The sequence below is a fragment of the Diospyros lotus genome, chromosome 10 (genome assembly GCF_014633365.1).
Source record: "Diospyros lotus cultivar Yz01 chromosome 10, ASM1463336v1, whole genome shotgun sequence".
Taxonomy (NCBI): Eukaryota; Viridiplantae; Streptophyta; class Magnoliopsida; order Ericales; family Ebenaceae; genus Diospyros; species Diospyros lotus.
In genome coordinates this window covers 30,682,183-30,706,703 of record NC_068347.1, presented here as the reverse complement: position 1 = coordinate 30,706,703, position 24,521 = coordinate 30,682,183, and the positions used below count along the sequence as shown (strand labels likewise).

The 24,521-nt window shown below is 35.1% G+C and overlaps 3 protein-coding genes across 3 annotated transcripts; all 3 read left to right on the top strand.

Moving 5' to 3' along the window:
- Positions 1 to 7,352: 7,352 nt before the first annotated feature.
- Positions 7,353 to 8,780, top strand: LOC127812224 (probable membrane-associated kinase regulator 1). Its single transcript, XM_052352605.1, has one exon. It carries the CDS (start codon positions 7,470 to 7,472, stop codon positions 8,370 to 8,372), a length of 903 nt encoding a protein of 300 aa, XP_052208565.1. The 5' UTR covers positions 7,353 to 7,469; the 3' UTR covers positions 8,373 to 8,780.
- Positions 8,781 to 18,868: 10,088 nt separating this feature from the next.
- On the top strand, positions 18,869 to 19,777 carry LOC127811522 (uncharacterized). Its single transcript, XM_052351453.1, has one exon. The coding sequence runs from the start codon at positions 18,904 to 18,906 to the stop codon at positions 19,600 to 19,602; it is 699 nt and encodes a 232-aa protein (XP_052207413.1). The 5' UTR covers positions 18,869 to 18,903; the 3' UTR covers positions 19,603 to 19,777.
- Positions 19,778 to 22,835: 3,058 nt separating this feature from the next.
- LOC127811521 (2-hydroxyisoflavanone dehydratase-like) lies at positions 22,836 to 24,388 on the top strand. Its single transcript, XM_052351452.1, has one exon. It carries the CDS (start codon positions 23,078 to 23,080, stop codon positions 24,134 to 24,136), a length of 1,059 nt encoding a protein of 352 aa, XP_052207412.1. The 5' UTR covers positions 22,836 to 23,077; the 3' UTR covers positions 24,137 to 24,388.
- Positions 24,389 to 24,521: the final 133 nt, after the last annotated feature.

Sequence of the window (24,521 nt, the reverse complement as noted above, 5' to 3'; positions counted from 1 at the left end):
TATATACTTAATATCCAAATATCAATGCACATGCAAATTTAGAATGAAAAAATGAGAAATAAAAAAGAAATCAAGTAAATAAATTTATAATTATATATAAAAATATTTTGACAGGAAATAATTAAATTTAGTATGCATACTAAATCAAGTAACAAAGAAATAATTCAATGATATATTAGTAACGAGTGTAGTAAAGTAAATATTTTAGAAAGAAAATACAAGTATTTAAACCTAAAACAAAAACTAATTAAATATGCACAATAATTATATATATTTTATCTTATCAATAATTAAATATATAAAATAATCAGATACTCGCATAAATAAAATTAATAATTAAATACGCACAATAATCAAATACATATGATGTGGCACCAACTGAAATTACTAGAATATCCCTACGCGCTGATAGTCTCACCTGTCACGCGGATCACCTGAGAGACCGACATGTGGCAAGTCAACACTCCGGAACGGAGCCCGGGAAATCCGGGCCGAACCGCAAGACTCGTTCCAACTTGACCGGGATTCTCGGGAGTCGTGCTCACTCATCTCGGGTACCCCAAAATGGGTTCGCCTATAAAAGACAAGGACTCTCGTCAAGTACATTCAAGCTCTACAGCTCTCTCATTTACTTCTACTCGCATTTACTCTACTAATTTGAGCGTCGGAGTCCACCCCGGAGGATCCTAGTCCGGCCCTCCATTGTCTTGCAGGTTCTACACCCGAGGTCTGACATCCCCAAGTCTGAGGTTCCATTCCCGAGGTCCAATTGCAGAAGTGGCACGTGGTGGTCGGTCTCAAAAACCATCATCAACACACATACATAAAATTAATAATTAAACTCACAAATTAATAATAAAATACACAATATCAATCATTTAATATAAAAATAAATTAAAAAAATCTCCAAAACTATAAGCAAACTGTGTTCCATTTGTTTCTCCTTCCAAAAAAATAATTTTGCCATCACACCATTACATTTAATGCCAATAGTCTTTCAATAGGGTGAAAAACATAGATTTTCAATAGTGTAAGGGTGTCCTTGCAGTTTCTTAAAACTTCAGGGTGATTTTTGATTTTTGTCCAAGATTTTAAAACGCTCAACACATCATAATCTTTTATTTATAATAAATAAATTATGTCTATGTGTAGAACCCTATTCTGAACGAGTCCCCGACCAAATTTTGCAATATAAACTGTAACAAAATAAAGTTTTGCAATAACCCAAACCTGCCCAGAAAATAATATCTGATAGAAACTGTATATATATAGTTCTATATATAATTAATAAAATATTAATGAACCGTACGTAGATTTGTAAATTGAAACTCGATGACAGTGCAATGCTATGTGCATTAAACCGTGTTTGGGGAGATGGAATTACCTTAAAAATGTCGTCGTTGCGCTTGCACGTGATGCCTTGCCTGCCTAGTTTCCCTTGCACCAAAATGTCTCTCTAATTATTAAAATGCAACGGGATTTGAGAACAAAGTCCACCGTCCAAACAAGGCATTGGCCATCCGAATTGATCACGAGGATATCTAAGCCGTCCGTTGATCAAATTCTTGTGATCATCATCATCAACATCTGTGAAAAATTGCTGGGTGTCCTCAAATTTGAAGCAATGAAAATATTGAGGCTACCTCCAATGCAAGTAATGCTATTTGTACATTTAGATTAATATTAATATTAATATTTTATTAATTAATTATTAATAAACATTTTACTAAAATTATTTAAGTAATGAGTGTATTGATAATTCATTTAAATACCTGCATTTAATACTTAAATGAATTATCAATACACAACTCATTAAATTATTCAAGTGAGGATTGTATTAATAATTAATTAATGAGGTGTCAACATAGATATCAACCTAAATGTGTAACTGTGTAAGTAACATTACTCTTTCAACGATTTTCCATATTATATTACAAACAATTAGGCTACGTTTTTTTTGTTATTTTCAAGTTATTTTTTGTTTTTAATTTTTTAAAATAATGAAAATGCGTTCTCTTTGTTGTTTTTAAAAATGCATTTTTGAAAATAAAAAAAAATTGTAAAGAAAACTCAAAATAACAAAAAGTTATTTTTTATTTTGATTTTATTTCAAAAATTGCATTTGCTTTAACCACACTATATATTTTCTTCTTTATTTGACTCTATATTTTATTTATTTATTAATAAATTTTAATTTTATTTATTTTAACCTACTTATAATTTTCACTATTATAAAAATTTATTATTTATTTTATAATTTAATAATAAATATGACGATGTTAAAATTTTATAATATGTAATATTTTTAAATAAATTTATTAATATTTTTTTAAATACAATTATTTAACAAATTTTTTGAAATATTTTCATAATTCAAAATTTAAAATTTTAATATGTTAAAATTAAAATTCCAACAACGATCATACACAAATACAAATCAATAATTAAATACGAACATACACAAACTCAATAATCAAATATACAAATCAATAACTAAATATACAAATACACAATATCACACATATAATACATAAATAAATAAAAAATTCAAAAAAAAATCACAAACTAATTTGAGATGGACAATGAATAGCAAGCCGCACAAGCATCCACTGTCGGTCATTTTGCTCGTCACCACCAACAACACTTCCACTGGTTGCCACAATCGTTGGATCTGGTGATCGATTTTGTTTTTTGTGGCGCCTACAACTTGTCTTCTTTAGTTGTTTCTCTAGATTTGTTGTCACCACGTTTGCACATTTTTTTCTCTAACCGATGTCGTATTCGTTGCATTTGATCGACCTCTTCCAAAGTTGATGGCCGTTGTGGGGGTAGAGATGGTGAGGATACCTTGGTAGATTTTGATCGCTACACTTGGCAATGTTTTTGAGTTTCACCAAATTTTCGGCAAATTATTTTTGTAACGCCCTGTTTTCCCACAACGAGCGTTAACTCGAGATTTCGGGAATATATATATATTTTTTCAACATCAAACACACAACATAAGTCTCTCGATACATATACTTTCATCATAATCGTTTCCCGTCAATCCCGATCGTACCTTCATAGCATATCAAAATTTAATAATAAATAAACTAAGACAGGTATTAACAATCACATCAGCGGAAGCAAGATCTAAACCTCAATGATATATAACCGACAATTCCTTTACAATAACCAAATCGATGTTTCACATGAAAATATCAAATATTTACATAACCTCTGAACATCGTAATCATAGACAAAACCTACGAAAACTAAACATAGCAGCTACATCTCGATGACATTCTTTCCCTTAGCGCCACTGCTTTCACCTGGAACGTTTGAATATTCTAGAGACATAGTCCAAATTAGATGCTGAATCATCTAAGTGAGAGTTCAAAAACATTTTCATGCAGATATGCAAAATCATATATAAAATCGATAAATCCTGACATGCACCAGCCTAAGAGAATCCCACATAGCACTTAACCCTAACCGGGGAAAATGCAATCTCTCCAAAGGCGACACGACCACTTCGGCCCATTGGCAAAACAATCCTGCTTAAGAGGGACAACCTCAACATATGAACCCGGGAATCACCCCATTGTCATTGTTAGGCTTTACGCTCCTACTCAAAAGCATTCCAAAACCCAACGCAACCCTAGCCCCAAGAGTGTCACATCAGCACTATCCTCAGAATCGACGTCACCTCGGCATTAATGCTATTGCTCAAAGGAACCTGAGGTGGTGTCCACTCGCAGCCTTGCCACTTGAGCCAACAACCGGGGTGGTGTCCACTTTTAGCCCCGCCACTTGGGTCCCGTAGGGTGAAGTCCATCTCAGCCCCGTCCCAAGTGGGTCACCTAGCATTAATCCTAGGTATGCATCCCGAGTGCTGTCACTCTGGGCTACGTCACAGGTTATCAACCCACGTCCCACATGGACGACACAAAACAAGCCAATGCCGAAAAATCATAACATGCATAAAATCAACATCTCAATGTATGCAATTTACTGTACGAAATTCAATGCATGTGTAAATAACTGTTTGGACAACCATAGTAAACCAAGCCATAGAAATGAACATTCACAGTAAACCATTCACATGTCACTCAAGGTCCTTTCGGGTAGAACCACTGACAAGTCAAAACAAAGTTGGGGCGAACACTCACCTTGACATATTCGGACTGCCTCGATCCTCGTGCACAACCTCATTATGCATGCCGAAACGCAAACACTTGAATTTATAGTCAACCTCGAACCACAACACTTCCTAAGTATCATAATTAATAAAGGTAACATTAAAATCCATTTCCCTCAATTATTTCACAATTTTCTCTATTTTCTCATATTTTTTACCTCGATAATTCCAAAATAATTATTTTCTCAACTATTTTTCTAAATATTTCAACACCATAATTCTTAAAATAATTAATTAAAAATACTGGAGTTGAAATTACCAGAATACCCTTGCTCACGCGCCCTCACGCGCTTGGCGAGTGGCTGGACAATTTGGGCTGGCGCGTGGCAGTCACGCTCCACTGTCTTCAACCTCAAGCCGGCCGCCGGAAGTTGCTCCGATGGCCATGAAACCGGTACCCTCCGAAAGCTCTCGCAAAGTCGATCACAACCCCACCAAAATCAGGCCGAAATGCCACCGAAAAATGGCCCAAATGGCCAGTTGCAGGTGGCGGAAAGCGGTCCGCCTCAAATCCTTGGCCAAGCTCGAACAACCACCAAACCCGCTCCAAAATGCCTCAAAACGATCCCAAAATGATCCTTGACTTCTAGAGATCAAAAGCCCTCTATCCAAGCTCCAAGAATCATCCAAGAACGAGGTCGATTTTGTGCTTCATTCTCGGCCGAAACTTTTGGCTATTTATAGCCAAATCCGACCCCCACGTGGCCAATTTCCGGCCAAGGCTTCTTCCCCACGCCTCCTAGACCACCTTAGGCCACTCCCTGACGACCCTAGGATGCCCAAATCGCCAGAATTTCAGGCCAAAATCTCAGCCAGATCTGCCATGTGCGCCTAACTTTCTGAAAATTGTAGTTTAGCCCCTTGGGATTTCTCTTTTACATTTTGGCCCTTATCCTCAAGCCCATGATCTTTCTAACACCATCACTAAGACCCTCAAGCTTTGTACTTCTCATTTCTCCCTTGAAACTTTCAAAAATTTACCGTTTTGACCTCCCTCGAGCAAATTTAAAAAATTGCACTTAGGCCCGATTGATTGTTTTGACCTCAAATCCACTCGATTCAACCCAAAACCACTTAAGGGCTGTTCTATACATCAAATATTAGTCCTAGACACACTCCGTTGATTTTTCGGATATCGTCTATAACAATTCGGTAATACGACCTGATTGGCAGCTGTATTTTTACTGTACCGAAAACTGTTCCCGATCTCATTTCTTTCATCACCAAAAATCATAATTTATTCTACTTGATGATACTATACCATTTTTCTTAATTATCTAGGGTTCGAGGTACTTCCTCTGACTAATTCGGTCGTCCAAATCTGTGTTAGTGTGTCCTATAGTCTTATTTTTCTCATAATTCCATTTATGCCCTTTATCAAATGTCATTTTTGTCCTCAAATTATTCCCGAGTATTACAATTTTGGCAATGACGAGATCTGTTGGAGACATCAATTTGGGGTTGAGTCGTTATATTTGACTTAACAAGTAGAAATAGCAACCCCATTGGGGTGTTTTATTTATTAAAAATATTTTAAATTTAAAGGAAAAAATGCTACCAAACCAATCAATCATATGATCCATGTAATTAGTAGTTAGATTTGGGAGCATGAAGGGTGAAGCCCACAAGCTTTTGAGCTCAAAACAGCTGTCTCGGATCTAAATGCATCAATTAATCGCACTGTTAATAAAGATGAGACATCAAGTGCTCATAGATTGCACCAACTGCCACCTTAGCTAAGCACCCTATCTGTACAAATCACTGCACCTTTTCCTCTGCAAATTCATTTATTAATTTAATCTGCAAAACTCAAGCACAAGAAGACTCACAGCATATTATTATTATTAGCAGGAAAACCATATATATATATATATATATAAGGGCGGTCCACTCTAATCCAATGTGGTTCCCCTACTTTCACGTTTGAAGCACGTGACCGCAAGCATCCTGTAATCTCACAGCATTTATAAATTTATTAATACTATTAGATATAAAATATAATAATTGATGACTGTACTATTCTTCTCAAAGTCCCATGTGGTCCCCTTAGAGGTCCGGATCCAATGGTTGGGATTTGAAGCTGACAAAACTGTGATTCATTAGGCCTCTTTCAATGCTACCACTACCAGTAATATGCTCGACTTTTGGTCCGCCGGCACCGGCCCCGGCCGTCCAGTGATGCCCTTAATGACATCAGTGATGATGATTTATAAGGATTGCGATTTTTAGCCTAAAATTGACCCAATGGGAAGGAGGGTGTCTTTACTTTTGCAAAGTAACTTAATTTTTTTTAAAAAAAAATAATTATATTTTAAAAATACAACAATATTTTACCAAGCATTATTTATTTATAAAAATCAAAAAAAAATTATCGTGCTTTTTAAGCCCAACAATACCAAATAGCCCCTTAAATTCAATACAACACATCTAACACATCAAAATATTTAAATTGAATTTGAATCTTTTAACACATGTACCGTGACTTGAGTTAAATTAAAGTTTGGCAAATATCTTATTTGTTGTGATTTAATTATGAATTCGACTGATTTAATAAAAAAAATTAATTTATATAAATTAAGTTGTCTGTGTATGATTTTGAAATTTAAAAGAATCAAAATTCACGTAATTTATTTATTATTTTAATTTATAACTCTCTTACCTTAATTAAAATTATTTCAAAAATATCAATTATTATATATTGTATTATATATTATATATTTATTTTATTTATTTTTAACAATTTGAATATCGATTTCAATTTTAGTTTTAATTATTAATATTTAAAAACTAAAACTAAGCCGTAAATTTTCGATTCTAATTTCGTTTCTAATTTTGATTTTTAAACCAAAACAAAAAATACAGTTTGGTTGATCAAGCCCATCTAGATTATCAAGTTAAGTGATTCAAATTTTATATATGTATCCAACATAAAAAAAAAAAAAAAAGAGAGAGAGAAGAGAATGCAGTAGGAATATTTATATTTTAATATCTAATTTAAATATTAGTCATGTACGATATATCAATTATTGGTAACTGTTAATTTATACTACAATATTAAATAAAAATACAACTTAAATAAAATTTCAAGCTCCCCGGCCATTTGTAATTTCTCTCCCGGCACTGTATATATATACAGTACAATGTCTCTGTCACACTCTCTCCCTCTCTCCACCCATCCCTTATAACAATGGCGTCTAAAACTCTTCTTTTTCTTCTCCATTTGAATAAGAGCCATCTTCTCTCTCCTAGAACGCCATTGACGGGATGATGATGTAGAGTTGAAGCAAAAATGGGGAGGAGAGCAGATCAGAAGCACTATGCCAAATCTCAAACCCTTCCTTCCTCGCCAACCCATTCATTCTCATCTTCTTCCTCATCAGACTTCGAGTTCACTATCTCCATGTCTCCACGGAAATCCTCCGCAGCGCTCTGCCCGGCCGACGAGCTCTTCTACAAGGGGCAGCTCCTTCCCCTCCACCTCTCCCCACGCCTTTCCATGGTCCAATCCCTCCTCCTCTCCTCCTCCTCCACCTCCTCCTCCTCCGCCCGCCCCTCCTCCGGCTCCTCTGCCGACTCGTTCTCCCCCCGCCCCAGCTCCGCCGCCGCAGCCGACGACCACCACCACGACTTCAACCACCCCCTCACCGCCGCCAAGCCACCCAGGAAACCAAACTTCTTCTCCCTCTCCCGATTCTCCTCCGTCTTCCGCAGGCCCCGAGACGCCGCAGCAGCCGCCGACTCCCCTTCGCCGGCAAAGCGGGTCAGTGCCACCCCGAGAGAGGTGATCCGCAAGTACTTGAAGAAAGTCAAGCCCCTGTACGAAAAGCTCTCGCAGAAAGCGGCACCGTCAGCAACGGCTCCGTCTTCGCCCGTCAAAGCAGACGAATCCGTTAAAACCTCGAGCAAGGACAACAATGGCGGCGGCGTGCTTTCGCACTCGTTTTCGGGGAATTTGAGGTACCGGAGAAAGAGATGCTACGTTTCAAGCTGCCCATCTTCCATGCGTTCATCTCCGAGCCACTCGGGAATTCTGTACCAGAACAAGTTTCCGGCGGACATGAACAGAATCCGGGGCGTGAACCACTCCGATACATCCTCCATGGAAGAGTTGCAAAGCGCCATCCAAGGAGCCATAGCGCATTGCAAGAACTCCATGATTCAGAACAAGGCCATGGTCGGCAATGAGATCTGAGAAAACGGAAAAAAGAAACAAGGAGAAAGACAAAAGCAATTAAAGCGCTTTCTTTCTTCAGTTCTTCTGTCTCATAATTATGTGTCGTTGGCTAGCTTTTGGATCCAAGCAACGTATGTACCTAGTGATGACAGGAAATATTTTAACCCCTGCATGTGAGTCATGGAACACTCATTTGGATTTTCTCTCGATTTCCTTGCCTCGAAAAATCCAAGGCCCAGTGTTTGGAATCTGAGAAAATTTGATGGGTTTTCTCAATTAACATCTGTTCATCATCATCATCATCATCATCATCAACTTTTATCTTCTTCTTCCCCCATCATCTTCATCGGTCGTAGTCTTGAACAGTGTATGTTAGTTACTTTTAAAGTTTTCATGTCTAATGGAAAAACATATATATTCATGGTTTGTCTCGTCTTAATTTGAGTGCTGTACGTAATGTGTGTGGTACCGATGGATCGACCCATGGAGAATCTTTTGTTCCTGTGAGCTGAGCTGAGCTGTTCTGGATTAATTGAACCAGCATCCATGATGGGTCTTTTCTCTGATTTTTGGAAGAGATAAGAGACAGCGATATTTGCTTGAGGGAAGCAACTTCGATGTTTCTCCAATCTGCCAAAATCAATATCTGATTCAGCTCGAAATCAAAGGGCCTGGGTTGGGAAGTGTTAACACCGACCCTGCCCAATCCCATTGCCCGACGTGTGTATACCTCTCCACTTCCGCGTCTCTATATATGCAAAGTCAAATGCTAAGTCATATGATTTTGTCCTAATGGGTTGAAATTTCTCGTTAGCCCCATCCCTTCAACCTATTAATCTGGGTGACACGTCATTATTTTCTTATTTTTATTTTGCAAAATGACTGTTGATTCGACTTTTAATCATACATCTGTGTAACACACAGGGACATGAATAAACGTACACATCAAGCACGTTGATTTGAATCATCCTTGAACACGCAAGCTAGCTAGCTGCCACTTGGCCGCCCCACCGGGCATAAACATCAAATGAGATATTGATGACGATGATATGATTATATTATATTCATGTACAAATTAATATCGCGTTATTAGTAATAAAGGGTTAATTGTTTAAAAAAATTATTATTTTTTTCAATTATGCATTGATTTTTTAATTTTTGTAACATTATCTGATCTTTTAATTTATTTATTTATATTTCATAATAAGCTAACCTTAACTATTGGTTACATTTATTACATGTTTTCGTTTACAAAACACTTTTATTTGTTAGTGACATGTTACAAAACATAATATATTTATCATCAATCAATAAAAATTTATTGTAACTAAATAATAAAATAGTATAAATATCTAGTATATTACTATATTTTAATCATTACTGTTGGAAGAATGATTGACATTAGCCTTCATATTGTTCCCATTGCTATAATATTAAAAATAATATCAACGAGGTAATACTCATTAAAATAGTATCATAATTTAACACAATGGATAATTATAAGAATAGCATACTTGAGATTTATTATAAGATACGTTTATTTAATTGGACCTCACGTTCCCAGAAATTAATAAATGTGTTGGTAAAGTCCTAAGTCTTAATTAAAAAGGCTATTTAAAATAAATTAGCAATATATATTATAGTAAATATAAAAAATATTTCCATAATTTTCCTTATAAGTACCTACTAACTAGCATCGTTATCTATAGTGCCCTAAAAATTCTCACTTGGGTTCAATTGGGATTCATAGTGGTGAAATTCATAGTGTAGTCTCTGTATTTTTATATATTTTTTATAATTATTTATTTTTTTTCTATTTTAATTACACTCTTAAATATATATTTTTAAATTAATTTAATATTACACTTTGATATTTTTTGTGTGACAACTTAATTTTTTTTTATTATTTAAATTACACTTCTATACTTGTATTTGTTAATCAATTTAACCTAGTATTGCGTAAAAAAAAAGGTAAAACCCCCAAGGTACATGTCAAATAGTTGGACTCTGATAAATTGGGATTCGCACTAATAGATCGTGGGTTCGATTCTTTACCTTGCGCAGTGAAAAAAAGCCTTCATTTATAATTTACCTTCTCTACTGAAATCGAGGGCACGAGCGACGGAGGACCACGCAAGAGCGGTAATCCAAAAAAAAAATGTAAACTTTTCGTTAATACTCTTGATCAAAATTTTGAATTAATTTAATTCTTGTACTTTAACAATTTTTTGTGTGACAATATAAATTTTTCGTTATTTCGATTATACTCCTATATATGTATTTGTTAATCAATTTAACTTATGTACTATATAAAAAAAGGTAAAAATAATATAAAGTGAGATAGTCAATTTAACTCTTTTTTTTAATATTAAAGTAAATAGTTTAAATTGACTAAAAAATATAAGTATATGGGTATAATTGAAATAACAAAAAATTTAATTTGTCAGAGGAACAAAAATTAAAATATAAAAATTAAATTAATTCGAAATTGTAGGTGCACTCGTGTAAAAGAAATAATGAAAAATTTAATTATGCCCAAAAAAATCATAAAAATATGAATTTGGCCAATTCAAAGTGTTTTTGCAATATTTGGGCTGCCAAACGCGGAATAGCTGTCTAACTTCTTCTCCAGGCCTCCGCCTTTATCGGAAACCGAACATGGAATAGCAGTTAAAAGTTCTGGAGGAACAGTTACCAAGTAAATGTCGAGCAATAATTCTTTTCTTATTTTAGCAAATTTTAATTTCATATATACTTCTGTTTTGTACTTTTTTTTTTTTTTGTCTTTTATTTTGGTTATCAGCAATTTTCTTCCCCTTATTTTTTTGAAAAAAAAAATTGAAACCAAAGTCAACTACCTTGTTAGGAAACGTTTGTTAAAATGAGCAAGATAAGGAAGTATCGAGATAAGGCCAGAATGATTTTCGAACCAATATATGAAATGGTCAAGATAAAGTTGGGAAATATTTCAAAAATTTTATCAAGGTGTTTGTTAAATTTTTAAAATACACTAGAGAATACAAATATTATTTTTTTCTTATCTATAAAGACTAAAATATACTTATCTTGAGAGGAAGAGATAAGCATATCTTAAAAGATTAAGATAAAAGATTATTAATGATTTTTTCAAAAATAGTCAAATAAACTTAACAAACATATTAGAAATGATAAAAGTCTGGAATGCATCTCATATCTTAACTTTTTCATCTCATATTTTAATTAACAAACGTTCCCTTAGAAAATTTAAATTTTGTATGGTATGTATCATGTTTACTTGAACATCCTATATATAATTTCAGAGGACCCCCCCCCCCCCCCCCCTAGAAAATTGGGTAAATTTTATTTACGTTTATTTTTTATAATTTTTTCACCTTTTACATTAAAAAATAAAACTTACTGGAAGATGTGATTTCAGACAATGTAAGTTTGTGAAGATTTTGACATTAGTTGGAAACTGTGAAAAAATATTTGTGGAAATTATAAAATTTGTGTTATTTTAGTTAATATTTTGTTTTAATTATGATATTTCTAAGGGTTTTAATTACAAAAAAAAAAAAAAGATTCGATTTTTACTACATTTTTAATTATGTATCAAACTTTTAATTTTTTCAATACTAGGTCTAGGTTTTCAATTTGTACCATATATGTATAGTTTATTGTTTAAGGTATCATTTGTTAAAATGAGTAAAATTAAATTATATCAAAATATGGTTGACATATTTTCTTCATCAACATATGGAATGATCAAAATAAGACTAAAAAATATTCTAAAATTTTTATCAAACTGTTTGTTAAATTTCTTAAAATGCACTTGATAATATATACGTTATTTTTTTTATCCGTAAGGTCCAATATTTATTTATCCGGAAGGGGAAGAAACATATTTGAAAGATGTCAAATAAGAAGTTATATGATTTATTTTTCAAATATCGTTAGATAAATTTAACAAACACATTAAAAATAACAAAAATTTAGAATATTTTTAATATCTTGTCTTTTTAAATCTATATATTGATAACAAACACTGCTTAATAGATTATTTATTTATGATGTGTCATTCTTAATTAAATGTCATGGTTTTACAAAGATGAATTGGTCTAATAAGGTGATTTAAAATTCTATATTGCTTCCTTCCAAATATCCTATTTTCCAAACACAAATGACCAAATTAAATTTTTTGGTAATATTAATAAAGAATTTGATATCTTAATCTACGTTGTATGGAAAAAGAAACAAAAATTTAATACAATACGAAACAAAAATAAAAAGTGTCATTTTTTCAAAAAAGTAAAAACAAAAACGAGGAGAAAAAAACATAAATAAGAAAAATATAGGGGTTTCTTTGTAAATATAATTTTTAAAATAAAAAATTATAAAAATTAATTATTCAATCTAAAAATAAACATAAATTCTATAATGTATTCAAATAAATTTTTGAGTTAGAGATGGGAAAAATGTAATCTCCATTCATAGATAAAAATGTGTTTTCAAATTGAAAATACATTTTTGATATTTTTCTAATATTACAAAAGGATCATGAAAAATTTTTAAAATTGTAAAAGTAACCCATAAACATTTTTTGACTTTTCGAAAACGAAACGTTTCTAAATGACCGAAACAATGCCCCCAAAGAGATTTTCGTGCATCATAGATCTTGACTAAGTGTATATATATATATATATATAATAGAATTGGATATTATTAATTTTTAATGAACAATTTTACAAAAGACAAATGGCAGTATAATTTTGAAATAAATTGTAAGTCTAGTGCTACTATTGAGAAAAATTTAAGTTTAGTATAAATTAAAAGTGCGATAAAGGGTGAGTATTTTTTTGGTAATTAATCTATTTTTTAATTATAAAATATCATGATTATAATGCAATGACTATGTAATTTTTTTTTTTGCACTTAATATCTTAATTACATTTATTTTATAAGATATGAGTGTGTAACATGATATCATTTATTTTTGTGTGGAGAACATTAAAAAATTAAATTGATTGTTTAATATTTTATATTAACTTTTATTTGATTGAATTGTTAAAAGATAATATGATGAACTAATTACTTAATTCTATTTTCATCTAGGTTTCAAATATAAAATTAAAATTCAATTTTAACTCACCGTTTTGTTCCAAATGAAAAATGAGAATTTAATTTGTTGGAATCACTAAAATTTGAGGATGAAAAATCTGATTATTTAGGAATTGGGTTTTAACCGACCATAAAACTAAACTAAGACCAATTACATTATTAAGAGATATCAATAGAGTTACAAATGAGGCAAGTCATTAGCTAATGGTATGATGTTTAACTCGAGAGAAGCTTGCTCGAGTTTGTTCATTAAGGTAAAATAGTTGAATTTAAACCTAATTTTAAAATTGTAATTATAAATGAATCAAACTTGAATTTAGTAAAACTCAATTTGTTAAAACTTGTTAACATATTTGATTTAAGACTTGTTAATATTAATAGATTCGATTAAAAACTAGTGAACATGTTCAATTGGAAATTTACAAATAGCTCGTGCACAAAGTCATTTATAAATATATTAATATATTTATTTATAAATTTATAAATAAATTATTTAACATAAAGTTATCAAACTTTAAAGTATTATAATAATATAATTAATTTGAATATATTTAAAACTATTATATATATTAATTTAATTATTTAACATAATATAATATATGTATATAATAAAATAAAATAAAAAATTAGGTTTAAATATAATAATAGATTTTGATAAGCTCAAACATGTTGATAATTCAAGCTCTCCATCAAGCACTCGAACTCTTGTTGAGCTTGAGTTTGAGTTTGGCTCCTCAATCTTTTGATGAGCCGTCGAATCTAAGTTGATCTCAAAGTTATTCAAATTAATCGAGTTTAAGCTCAAAAATTGACTCATAAGTTGAAATTAATTGGCAAGCCAAGATTAAAGTCAGCAAAAATCAACTCAACAATCTTAGACATCAGTTAAGTTGTTTAATCTTACCTAACTTACACCCTCACTTATAAAGGTAGGAGTGATGTGGTCAGCAACCTCATAATTGAATTCTCAAGGCTATTTAACTTTTATACATTATTTTTGAATTTAACTATATTTTCTTTCATCTTTATCCGCAGCGCAATTAACTCCGTCTCATAAATTAAAAAATGCATAACCTAATAACACATAAGACCTAAATAGTATATTTAAGACTCGTAAATTTTAAATATGAGATGTTGAGTTCATCAACACAATTACATGGCATTAAACTATGATCGAATCAAGTTAAGTATAAAGTAGCATCAGACCCGGCTAACGAGGTAGGCTGGTGAGTCAATTGCCTAGGGTTCCAACCCCATTAGCTTAATAAATAATTATTTTAATTTTATTATTTAAATAAAATTAATAAATTTTTATTTTTTCATTAAGGATTGAGACCCCTAAATTAATGATAACTTAGCGTCCCTTAAGTTCTTGAGTCGGTCCTAGGTAGCATAAAATTAAATCTTAAATTTAAAACTCATAGAAGAGATGTTTTAGTATAAACAAGTTAGAATTCAAAATTAAGTTTGAGTGAAGCCCCACCAAACTCAAACCTCAAACCTAGTAAAATTCGAATCCAAATCTTTTTTAAATTTAAGAAGTAAGGGCCGCAGGTTTTAAACAGGACAAGTGGCGTCTGTGAGAGAAGATGGCCGTGAGAAACGGACAAATCATCCACAGAAGGGGGCAGGGGATTGAATTCAACTGTCAATAATGAATGGTGGCAGTGGGACCCGCTAAGAGCCGAGGAGGAGAGTGAGGGCCTCACTCCTCCGCCTCTCGTTCGTCAAATAGATGGATGCATTAACTCACACCTGCATCTGCATCAGCCTCTATGTACGTGCACGTACTTTAGTCTGACCCACCACCTCACTCACATTCCTATCAATGCCAGTGATATTTTTATTACTTATATAATTTATTATTATACTAATATTCATAATAAATAACAATAATAAATAACTAATTCACAATTATAACAACACTTCACATTATTCTTAAAAATAATGAACTCGATCCTATAAAATAGTTTAAATTAATAATTTTATTGCATAAAATATCTAACAAAATATCCTCCCACTAATTTCAATACTTTAATATCATTAAAATCGATATATTCAAAGATATATTAAATAAATTATCTAAAAGGACTATCAATTAGTACTATTTTATAAGATTACATACCAATATTCTTTACCACTGCTCATTCAGAAGTTTCTAACTCGTCTCCTCTGACGCAGAGTCTGAAAATTTAATAGGTTTTTAAATCTATGGTAAAATACATATTTTAGTTTATTTATTTACATATTTTTTATTTAAACACTTAATTTTTTGTTATTCCAATTATAATATTAAATTATATAATTTCGAATCAATTAAACACATTGCGATAGTTGATTTCACGCGTACAATACAATGCGCGCACGTTAAAATACCAAAATTATCTCCCAACCACCATTTCCTCCATGGCTTCTAACTAGTGACAACAGGCAAAGGCAAAGGCGAAGGTAGAAGGCTAAAGGTTGACGACAGGCAAAGGCGAAGACATGAACAATAGGTGTCAACGATCAATAGATAAAGTTGTCGTCAGTCAAAGATGGCAGACACCTTTTCGCCTTCCGCTTTCCCCGATCGATGAAGTCATAGTTAGTCGGAGAATGAGAAAGGTGAAGAGATGAAGTCGTCTCTTTGCCTTTCACTTTTCCTGACTAACGACGACTTCATCTGTTGGTTGTTGACGTCTTTCATTCGTCTACCTTCACTTGTCGTTGGCCTTTTGCCTTTCACCTTCATTTTTGCCTCTCGACGGCCTATACTTGTCTCTTCATTGGTCAGAAGTTGTGACAAAAATGATGGTCGATTTGCATTTGCGTGAGGGGTAATTTTAATATTTCGGTATGCATACATTGCGCATGCTAGATTAACTATAACAAAATGTGTAATGTACATAATTCAAATGTGTAATTAAAATAATAAAAACGTCGATAGCTAAATGAAAAATATATATATATATATAAGTATGGGACTAAAATATCTATTTGACCTAAATCAATTAAGAAAATTCTAAATTAATAAAATATTGAGACATCACGCTTATTTCAAAACCATTTGTCGATGCAAGATAAGAATTGCATGTATATGTAGGGGAGTGCAATTTTGTTCACCCTTATATGACTTTACCCTAGGGGTAAAAAATGTCATTTAGGTCTCCCTACTTATCTACCACTCCATTTTTCTTTCTTTTCTTTTTTCTCCCATTGTCGGCTATTGATTGTTGCCTCACCCTCTCTCTCTTTTTCCACCTGTCGCCAACCCGCTGCATTGCTGCCTCGCCCTCTCTACCCACCTTCTCGTTTCTCTCTCTTACCTCTCGTCATTGTCAACTCATTATCTTGTTGACAATCAACGAGTCAATAAAGAGAAACGGACTCATTATCTAGTCAACGGTCAACATAGAGAAACGAAGGTGTGGGGGTAGGGGTAAGAAAAACCAAAATGACATTTTTATTCTAGGATAAAATCACCCAAGTGAACAAAACCGCACTCCATGCAGGGAGGACAACAGAAAGAACGAGACACGTCACAGCTGGTCACATGCACGGCACACCATCGCTGCCCGACCACGTCATCAAAGTTTTTAAAACACTTATTTATTATCGAATAACATAAACTACTACCGATAGCAAATTGCAAGAATAATCAGCCGCCCAAATTACAAGCACTGACTAAAATTGAGAAACTAGCATTCGTATTTCGGGCGAACAAAAATTCGCGCGCTTGACCATCACTTTAATAATGCGCAATGCTCTCTGCTATCGCTTCGTTTGTCGATGTGGGAACCCTGCAGCGCTTTCAATCAAGTGTCACTCACTTTCGTAAATTATTTTGTGATATTTGGTTAAAATTAAAACATATTTTGAAAATTCTGCATGGGATGGGATGATGGGGTTGCTTGCTTTGTATTATTGCTGTCACGGACATTAATTAGTAACTTCTTATGTAAGATTGGCAATGCTAGCTGCCACAGTGAGAGAGTGCCTGATGAGTCCTCACTGACTACTGACTGGCCGCCCCACCCAGCTTGTGAATCTTTAAAGTTGAGGCTTGTTTTGATGAGTCCTCAGCTGCCGCTGTTGTCCTGCACTGCACTGTGCTGTGTTTTGTTTGGAAGTCCTTTTGGTAGCTCTATGAGCCACATTTCAATTGGCAACTCCACTCCACACACTGTGGGTCAAACCTCCCTCTCTCATTTATTGTAACGGCTAGCTATCCAGGCTCTGAATGAGCCACCATTATATCATAATAGAATGGTCCCCCCGGCCACTTCATTTACAGTTAGTCACCTTGCTCTTATTCACCTTCTAAGTACAGGTCGAGACGGAACCAAAATAAATGGAAGAAAATTCGCTTAGTTTAGGAGAGATATTTATAATGGAATGTGATAAAAAAAAGAAAATATTTTACATTTTATTTTTGTCACGAAATGTCTACCAAACGAACAGTGAGGACAGGCACTGGTAGCTGAAGACAATTAGCTAAATAAACAATTAATGCTCCTGATGAGTAAATCCTTGGGGCAAAGATTCACTCTTTTGTGTTCATTAGCTGTCTGGATTAGGCAAGAATCACCCAAATCTTCGTGAAGCTTTAGCAAGAGCCATAGACATGATACCTGGCACTTGTGAGCTCTTCCCAATTGACAGAAGAACCCTTCTTTGGGTGTCAAAATAACACACGAAACCCACAAACAGACAGGCCCTTGAGATGGGCAGTTTGGTGAATACGAGGTCATGTTGCCATGCATCTCTCTCCTTGATTAGCTAACCCACATGGTGCAGGTCATTAGCCTCATGTGGCCACATGCATTAGCTAAAGTTGGTCAAACTACCAACCCTCCTCTCTCCTTGACTGAACCAATGTTTAACAACAAGGTGTTGTTTTGTTTCACAAATTTTACAGATCACCTAATGGAATTCTTTTCCCTCGTTCCACTTTACAGGACCATTTGTAATTAGGGTTTCGAATTTCACTAAACCAATGTTTAACAATCCATTCTAATTATATATATAAGAGAGGGAGAAGTGTGAATTCCAACCAAATGTTAGGTTTCTCCTGCTAGTCGCTGCACCCATAGAAGAACATCACTGACCTATTTATTTGCAAATTTTGTCCTGTAGTTCCAAAGGAGTAGATGAGGTGTGCTGTTCCCTTATATTCTACAAACAAGAAACAAGCTTGGCTCGCTTGTTCCGGCCTCGCCAGACCACTCCTCTTTAATTTATCTCACCCTCCAAACAGTTTAATCGCCCCCACCATTAACAATTAACAATCCAAAGGCATCCCAATTATTAAAATACCATTTTATAATATTATTAAGTCTGTACATTTTATTATTTATATATATATAATGTCGAAATAATACATTAAATGTGGAAATTATATATATATTTGAATAGGATGAAAAGGTGCAGTGGCCAGTGAGTGAAGCCACGCCTCCACTCGCTTTATAAAATGGCGCACAAATCCCACGCACATGTTGGAGCCTCCAAAATGGCGTCTCTTGGAACCACCGTTCGGGGGGCCTTCGGATCCATGGATCCAGCTCGGATTTCCTTCTCCAGCGAGTTTCCCGACGAGGACAGCTTCATCTCCATAAGCCCCAAGTCCATGCCGGAGGCCCAGGAAATGGTCCAAATGGAGCAGTTCGAGTTTCTCTCCGGCAATCTGAGCTGCCAGAAAATGTTGACAGCCGACGAGCTGTTCTCCGAAGGGAAGCTGCTGCCTTTCTGGGCAATGGAACAGTCGACTGACAAACTGAGTAAGATTAAACTGAAAGAGAAATGTGACAAGGTTGAAGAAACGGAGAGTAAAGTAAGCTGGTTTGTGGACATTGACGGCGACCCGTCTCCCCGGCCGCCGAAATGCACCGTTCTGTGGAAAGAGTTGCTGAGGTTGAAGAAGCAGAGGGCTTCTTCATCTTTGTCGCCATCTTCATCATCATCTTCTTCTTCTTCTTCTTCTTCATCGAGCTCGCTTGGTGTTGGAGATTTGCCCACCATTGATGAAGGGAAAGAAAAGAAGGAGAAGCAGCAGTTCAGGATGATGAGAATAAGGCCTATGGTGAATGTGCCAATTTGCAGGCAAGGGAAGAACCGTGCTGTGCCGCCAGTGCCGTCTTCTTCTCTCAGGAAAGGGAGATTGGAGAGATGATGAGAGAAGAAGCTAGCTAGTTAGCAACCGTTTGTTTCGTTCTGTAACTTGTTTTGATTTAGTTCTATAATCCATTTCCTCCAATTCTATCTCTAGGCGAATGTTTGGTGATCGATTATTGTTGGATCTCGTCAACTACAATGTAAATCCTAACTTTAACTTTGGTTGGATTCTGATAAAGAAGGCTTCAAGGATTTGTATGCTGCTCCGTCAGCATCAGCATCAGCATCAGCATCTTAATTTTGGGTCAAGAATCAACTAACAAACCAAGCAAATACACCTTATTAGCACTGAGATTGGCCTCAATTTAAATCTTGATCTTTCAACTCTAAATATTTTGAGATAAAATTTATACACTAACTCAAAACTTAAATTTACTCTCTCTCTCAAAAGTCCTAATTCAAATGGCGGGTTAAAGTAACCAGTAACCAGTTTCCAATTATATCTAAGCCCGGTCCAAAATGACCAGCCCAGTTTCCAGTTTCCACTTTACAAACACACTCATTTAAAAGTACATACATGGCATGGACCCTATCATGCGATGTGATTGTAAGAGAAAAATCCTTAAACCATACTGGGTCTACAATACAGGTGAGTCTTAAACAGTTTAAGGTTTAATACATATTTTAATCTTGAACTAATCAAAAAAATATCAATTAAATTGTGTTCACTATTCATTTCTAAACAAAATAATTTTATACACTTTTAATCCCTAACTTAACCGACGTTAATTGAGACATTAACTTTGCCTCGTCATGTTGCCACGTCACTCTTCAACACTGTCACGTTACCATAGATTAATACATTTTTTAACCCCTGGACTAATAAAAAAAATAGCTTTAAGGATATCAACTAAATTGTAGTCACTATTCATCCTTGGACAAAATAATTTTATACACTTTTAATTACTAGCTTAATCGACGTTAACTTTACCTCGTCACGTTGTCATGTCACTACCACGTCACTCATAATATCCACGTATATTGTCCTTATTTTTATAAAAAAAAAATAAAACGTCTCCACAGTTGGACTCCCCAACCACAGCCATGGGGAGGCTGAGGGTTACTCGACCCAGCCATGGCTGGGACCAGGAACCTAGCGGTTGGCCGCCATGACTGTCAGTTGTTAGGGGTCAGAGAACCCCAGAACGTTGGTCCCCGACCCCTAGTCGTTCCCCGATCGCTGGGTTTAGAGTCCCCAACCCCCAATCATTCTACGGCGACTGACAATGGCTGAATTGATAACGGTTGCAGAGGCAAAAACGATTCAGAATGAGGAGAGAGGGATAAAGGGGAAAATGAGCTCCCCATGGCCGCCGGCAACCCTGGGTGGGAGTGTGTAGACGCTTTTTTTATTTTTATAAAAATATGAACAGCATACGTGGATATTATGAGTAACATGATAGTGACGTGACAGGGTGACGAAGCAAAATTAACGTCGATTAATCCAGTTACTAAAAATGTATAAAATTATTTTATTCAGGGATGAATAGTGTGCACAATTTAGTTGATATTCTTAAAATTATTTTTTTATTAGTCTAGGGACTAAAAAATGCAATAAGCCGTGGTGACGTACGTGTCAGTGACGTGACAGTGTGACGAGGTAAAGTTAACGTCGGTTAAGGTAGGGACTAAAAGTGTATAAAATTATTTTGTCCAGGGATGAATAGTAAATACAATTTAATTGATGTCCTTAAAACTATTTTTTTGATTAATTCAGGGACTAAAATATGTATTAAGCCTAAACTTAATGGTTAAGACATCACCATAGCCACTCTATCTATCCCTAGCTATGATTAAAAAAACTTGTTAAATAAAATAGAAAGCTACTTAAATAAGATATATATATATATATATTATAGCAATGTTTTTAGAATACTAAATCAGAGTAGAAAAAAAAAGCTAACCATTCAGTGTCGAATCAAGATTGGACAATGCCCTCTGAACATGGCGCAAGTGGTAAGTTAATTCTTGGTACAGGCAGAAATGTCCCATTTAGTAGGGATTGACTGTGTGTCCACTTAAAAGTGTATAAATTTACAACTTCATTCGATTTATCCAAAGACTGAATCAGGGAAAAATGCCAGTCTTTTTTAGGATTAGGCGGGCGAAGCCCAGACACCTTGGTCATAAAAAAAAAAGATTAGATAATTTTTAATTTTTATTAAATGAATAAATATATCATAATTAAATTATGATGTAAAAATAGAAAAATCAAAATCAAAACATTCTTAATTAGAGTTGGTTCATATATTATATTATGATTAATTAATTATATATATATTCGCTTATGTAATCACGAATTAGTATAATTTTATTATAACTCAATTCATACATATATATATATTGTCATTCATACACAATAATAATATAAAAATAAATTTACGAAACATTTTCAATGTAAATACTCTAATACTTAAATCACAAAAAAAAGAAGTATAAAACTCTTAAAATGGTAAAAAGTTAACTTATTAGAAAAAAAAGATCATCCTCTATTTATAGATAAAATTATTAGAAAGTGATAATAATCTCAAATCTATCAAGATTATGATTGTTATAAATAATAATCATTTATTGCGAATTTTAAAAAAAAATGTCGAAGATAATTGTTTACAAGTTTACTATAAGAATACCTTTCAAGTATATCTCAACCGAGAGATCACTCGAGAGTCTCTTTGACGAGTTCTTTTATAGGGACAGACACAGTGACAGAGAAGCTTACTGAATGGGGGTAAAAATACGAAAATACCCTCGCCCACTTTGTAAATTTGTAAAATATGGCACTTCCCTACTCTCTCCTCTCCCTTCCCATGGCCGTCATCTCATCGCTACCATCGTCGCCTCGTCTCACCAATCGTAAGATGCAGCGACGATCGGTGATGCGAGATGAGGTGGCGATGGTAGCGAGACGAAGACAATGACAAGGGCAATAAGGCAAAAGCAACGGTTAGGCAACAGTCATGGGAATGGAGATGAGAGAATAAGGCAATGACCGACTTTATAAATTTATAAAGTGGGCGGGGACATTTTCATATTTTGTCATTTGATAAGTTCTCGGTAAGTTTTTTCTGGCACCGAAGACTTTTCCCTCGACCTCTTTTGCGGAAGGCAGCCGCGGGGGGGGGGGGTTTGCTGTCATTCCTTTATGCTTTTGTGGATTTCACGATCTTTATTAGTCGGCCATAGTCCAAGTACACAACCACTGATAGGTTGAGAATATATTAAATCTGCCTAAAACAAGCAAGATCTGGCTGGAGGATGAAGAAAAATGTTGTCGACGGCTAGAAGAAGAAGAAGACGACGACTTGGCCTGGCGGTTGAACCGATTCGGCCGACTGAAACCGATTCAGTGTTGAACCGGCCAGTTGGATCCAATTTTCAATGTTTATACGTTCAAACAATATTATATGTTTATATGTTAATCATCAAATTGTATGAATATTATATGTTCATACCGTTGAATCTCGATCCAGACGATGATGTTATACCCAAAACATGGGACCTGCTTTCATGGCCGAGAATTCGCATTATATTTTTGTCGAATTCTTCTCCAAAAACTCTCTCTCTCTGAAAACATGGCTTCCACCACCAAAGACGTAGCTTCAGAGCTCGAAACAGTGCTCAGAGTTTACAGAGATGGCACCGTCGAGAGACTTCTTGGTTCGCCCTTCGTCCCACCATCGCCCCAAGACCCTACCACCGGCGTCTCTTCCAAAGACATCGCCATCTCCCCGAAAGTCTCCGCTCGCCTCTATCTGCCACCCCTCACCGCGGCCGCCACCCTCCGGAAGCTCCCCATCTTAGTCTACTTCCACGGCGGCGGCTTCTGCATCGAGTCTCCTTTCTCCGCTCTCTGCCACCGCTACATCACCAACGTCGTCTCTCGCTCCAACGCCCTCGCCGTCTCCGTCGATTACCGCCTCGCGCCAGAGCACCCTCTCCCCGCAGCTTACGACGATTCCTGGGCCGCTCTCCAATGGGTTGCAGCCCATTCCGGCGAAGGCTTCCAAGGCCAGGACCCATGGCTGATCAGTCACGGAGACTTCGAAAGAGTCTATATAGGCGGTGACAGCGCCGGAGCCAATATTGCACACAACATGGCCATGAGAGCCGCCACCGAGAATTTGAAGATGAGAATCTACGGAGCTTTTCTCTGCCACCCATACTTCTGGGGCTCAAAGCCCTTGGGTTCCGAATCGGTTCCACTTCACGAGAAAACCTTGTCCTACAAGACATGGACATTCGTGTATCCAAATTCTCCGGGCGGGATAGACAATCCGATGGTGAATCCGCTCGCCGGAGATGCTCCGAACTTGTCGCGGCTCAAGTGTTGCCGGCTGCTCGTCTGCGTGGCCGCCATGGACGAGCTAAGGGAGAGAGGCGTCGGGTATCACGCGGCAGTGAAGGGAAGCGGGTGGGTTGGGGAATTGGAGCTCTGCGAGGTTAAAGGAGAGGGCCATGGCTTCCATATCCTGTCTCCTGAATCTGATAACGCTGAGAAGATGATCAAACGATTGGCTGCTTTTCTTCTTTGATGATCAAACGGTTGTAATTAAAAACGAAAGATACCTGTCATGGACATGCATATATACAAACTACATGTACGCACGTACGTATGAAAGATGTTTGTATTATTAATTCGCTTTTTAGAAAAGATAAAAATAAAATAAAATAAATCTTACCCAGTTTAGTTAGTTCTTTGTATTTTATTTTTGTAAATATAATCTATGTTTGGTGGTGGTTTGTCCTTGGCTTCTAAATTAAACAAAATATTATGTAGTAGTTCAAGTAAGGTTGAGTTAAGTTTGGTTCAAAAGTTGCCGTCTTTTGTGTAATGGAATCGTGAATAGTTAGCAACGCATGACTGACTTTTGACTCCCTATTAGCAAAATAGCTTTGCATATTAAAGATTTTCTCTTC

Excerpts from the sequence above, each read along its gene's own strand:
- LOC127812224 (XM_052352605.1), top strand. The coding sequence starts at position 7,470 with ATGGGGAGGAGAGCAGATCAGAAGCACTATGCCAAATCTCAAACCCTT.
- LOC127811522 (XM_052351453.1), top strand. The coding sequence starts at position 18,904 with ATGGCGCACAAATCCCACGCACATGTTGGAGCCTCCAAAATGGCGTCT.
- LOC127811521 (XM_052351452.1), top strand. The coding sequence starts at position 23,078 with ATGATGTTATACCCAAAACATGGGACCTGCTTTCATGGCCGAGAATTC.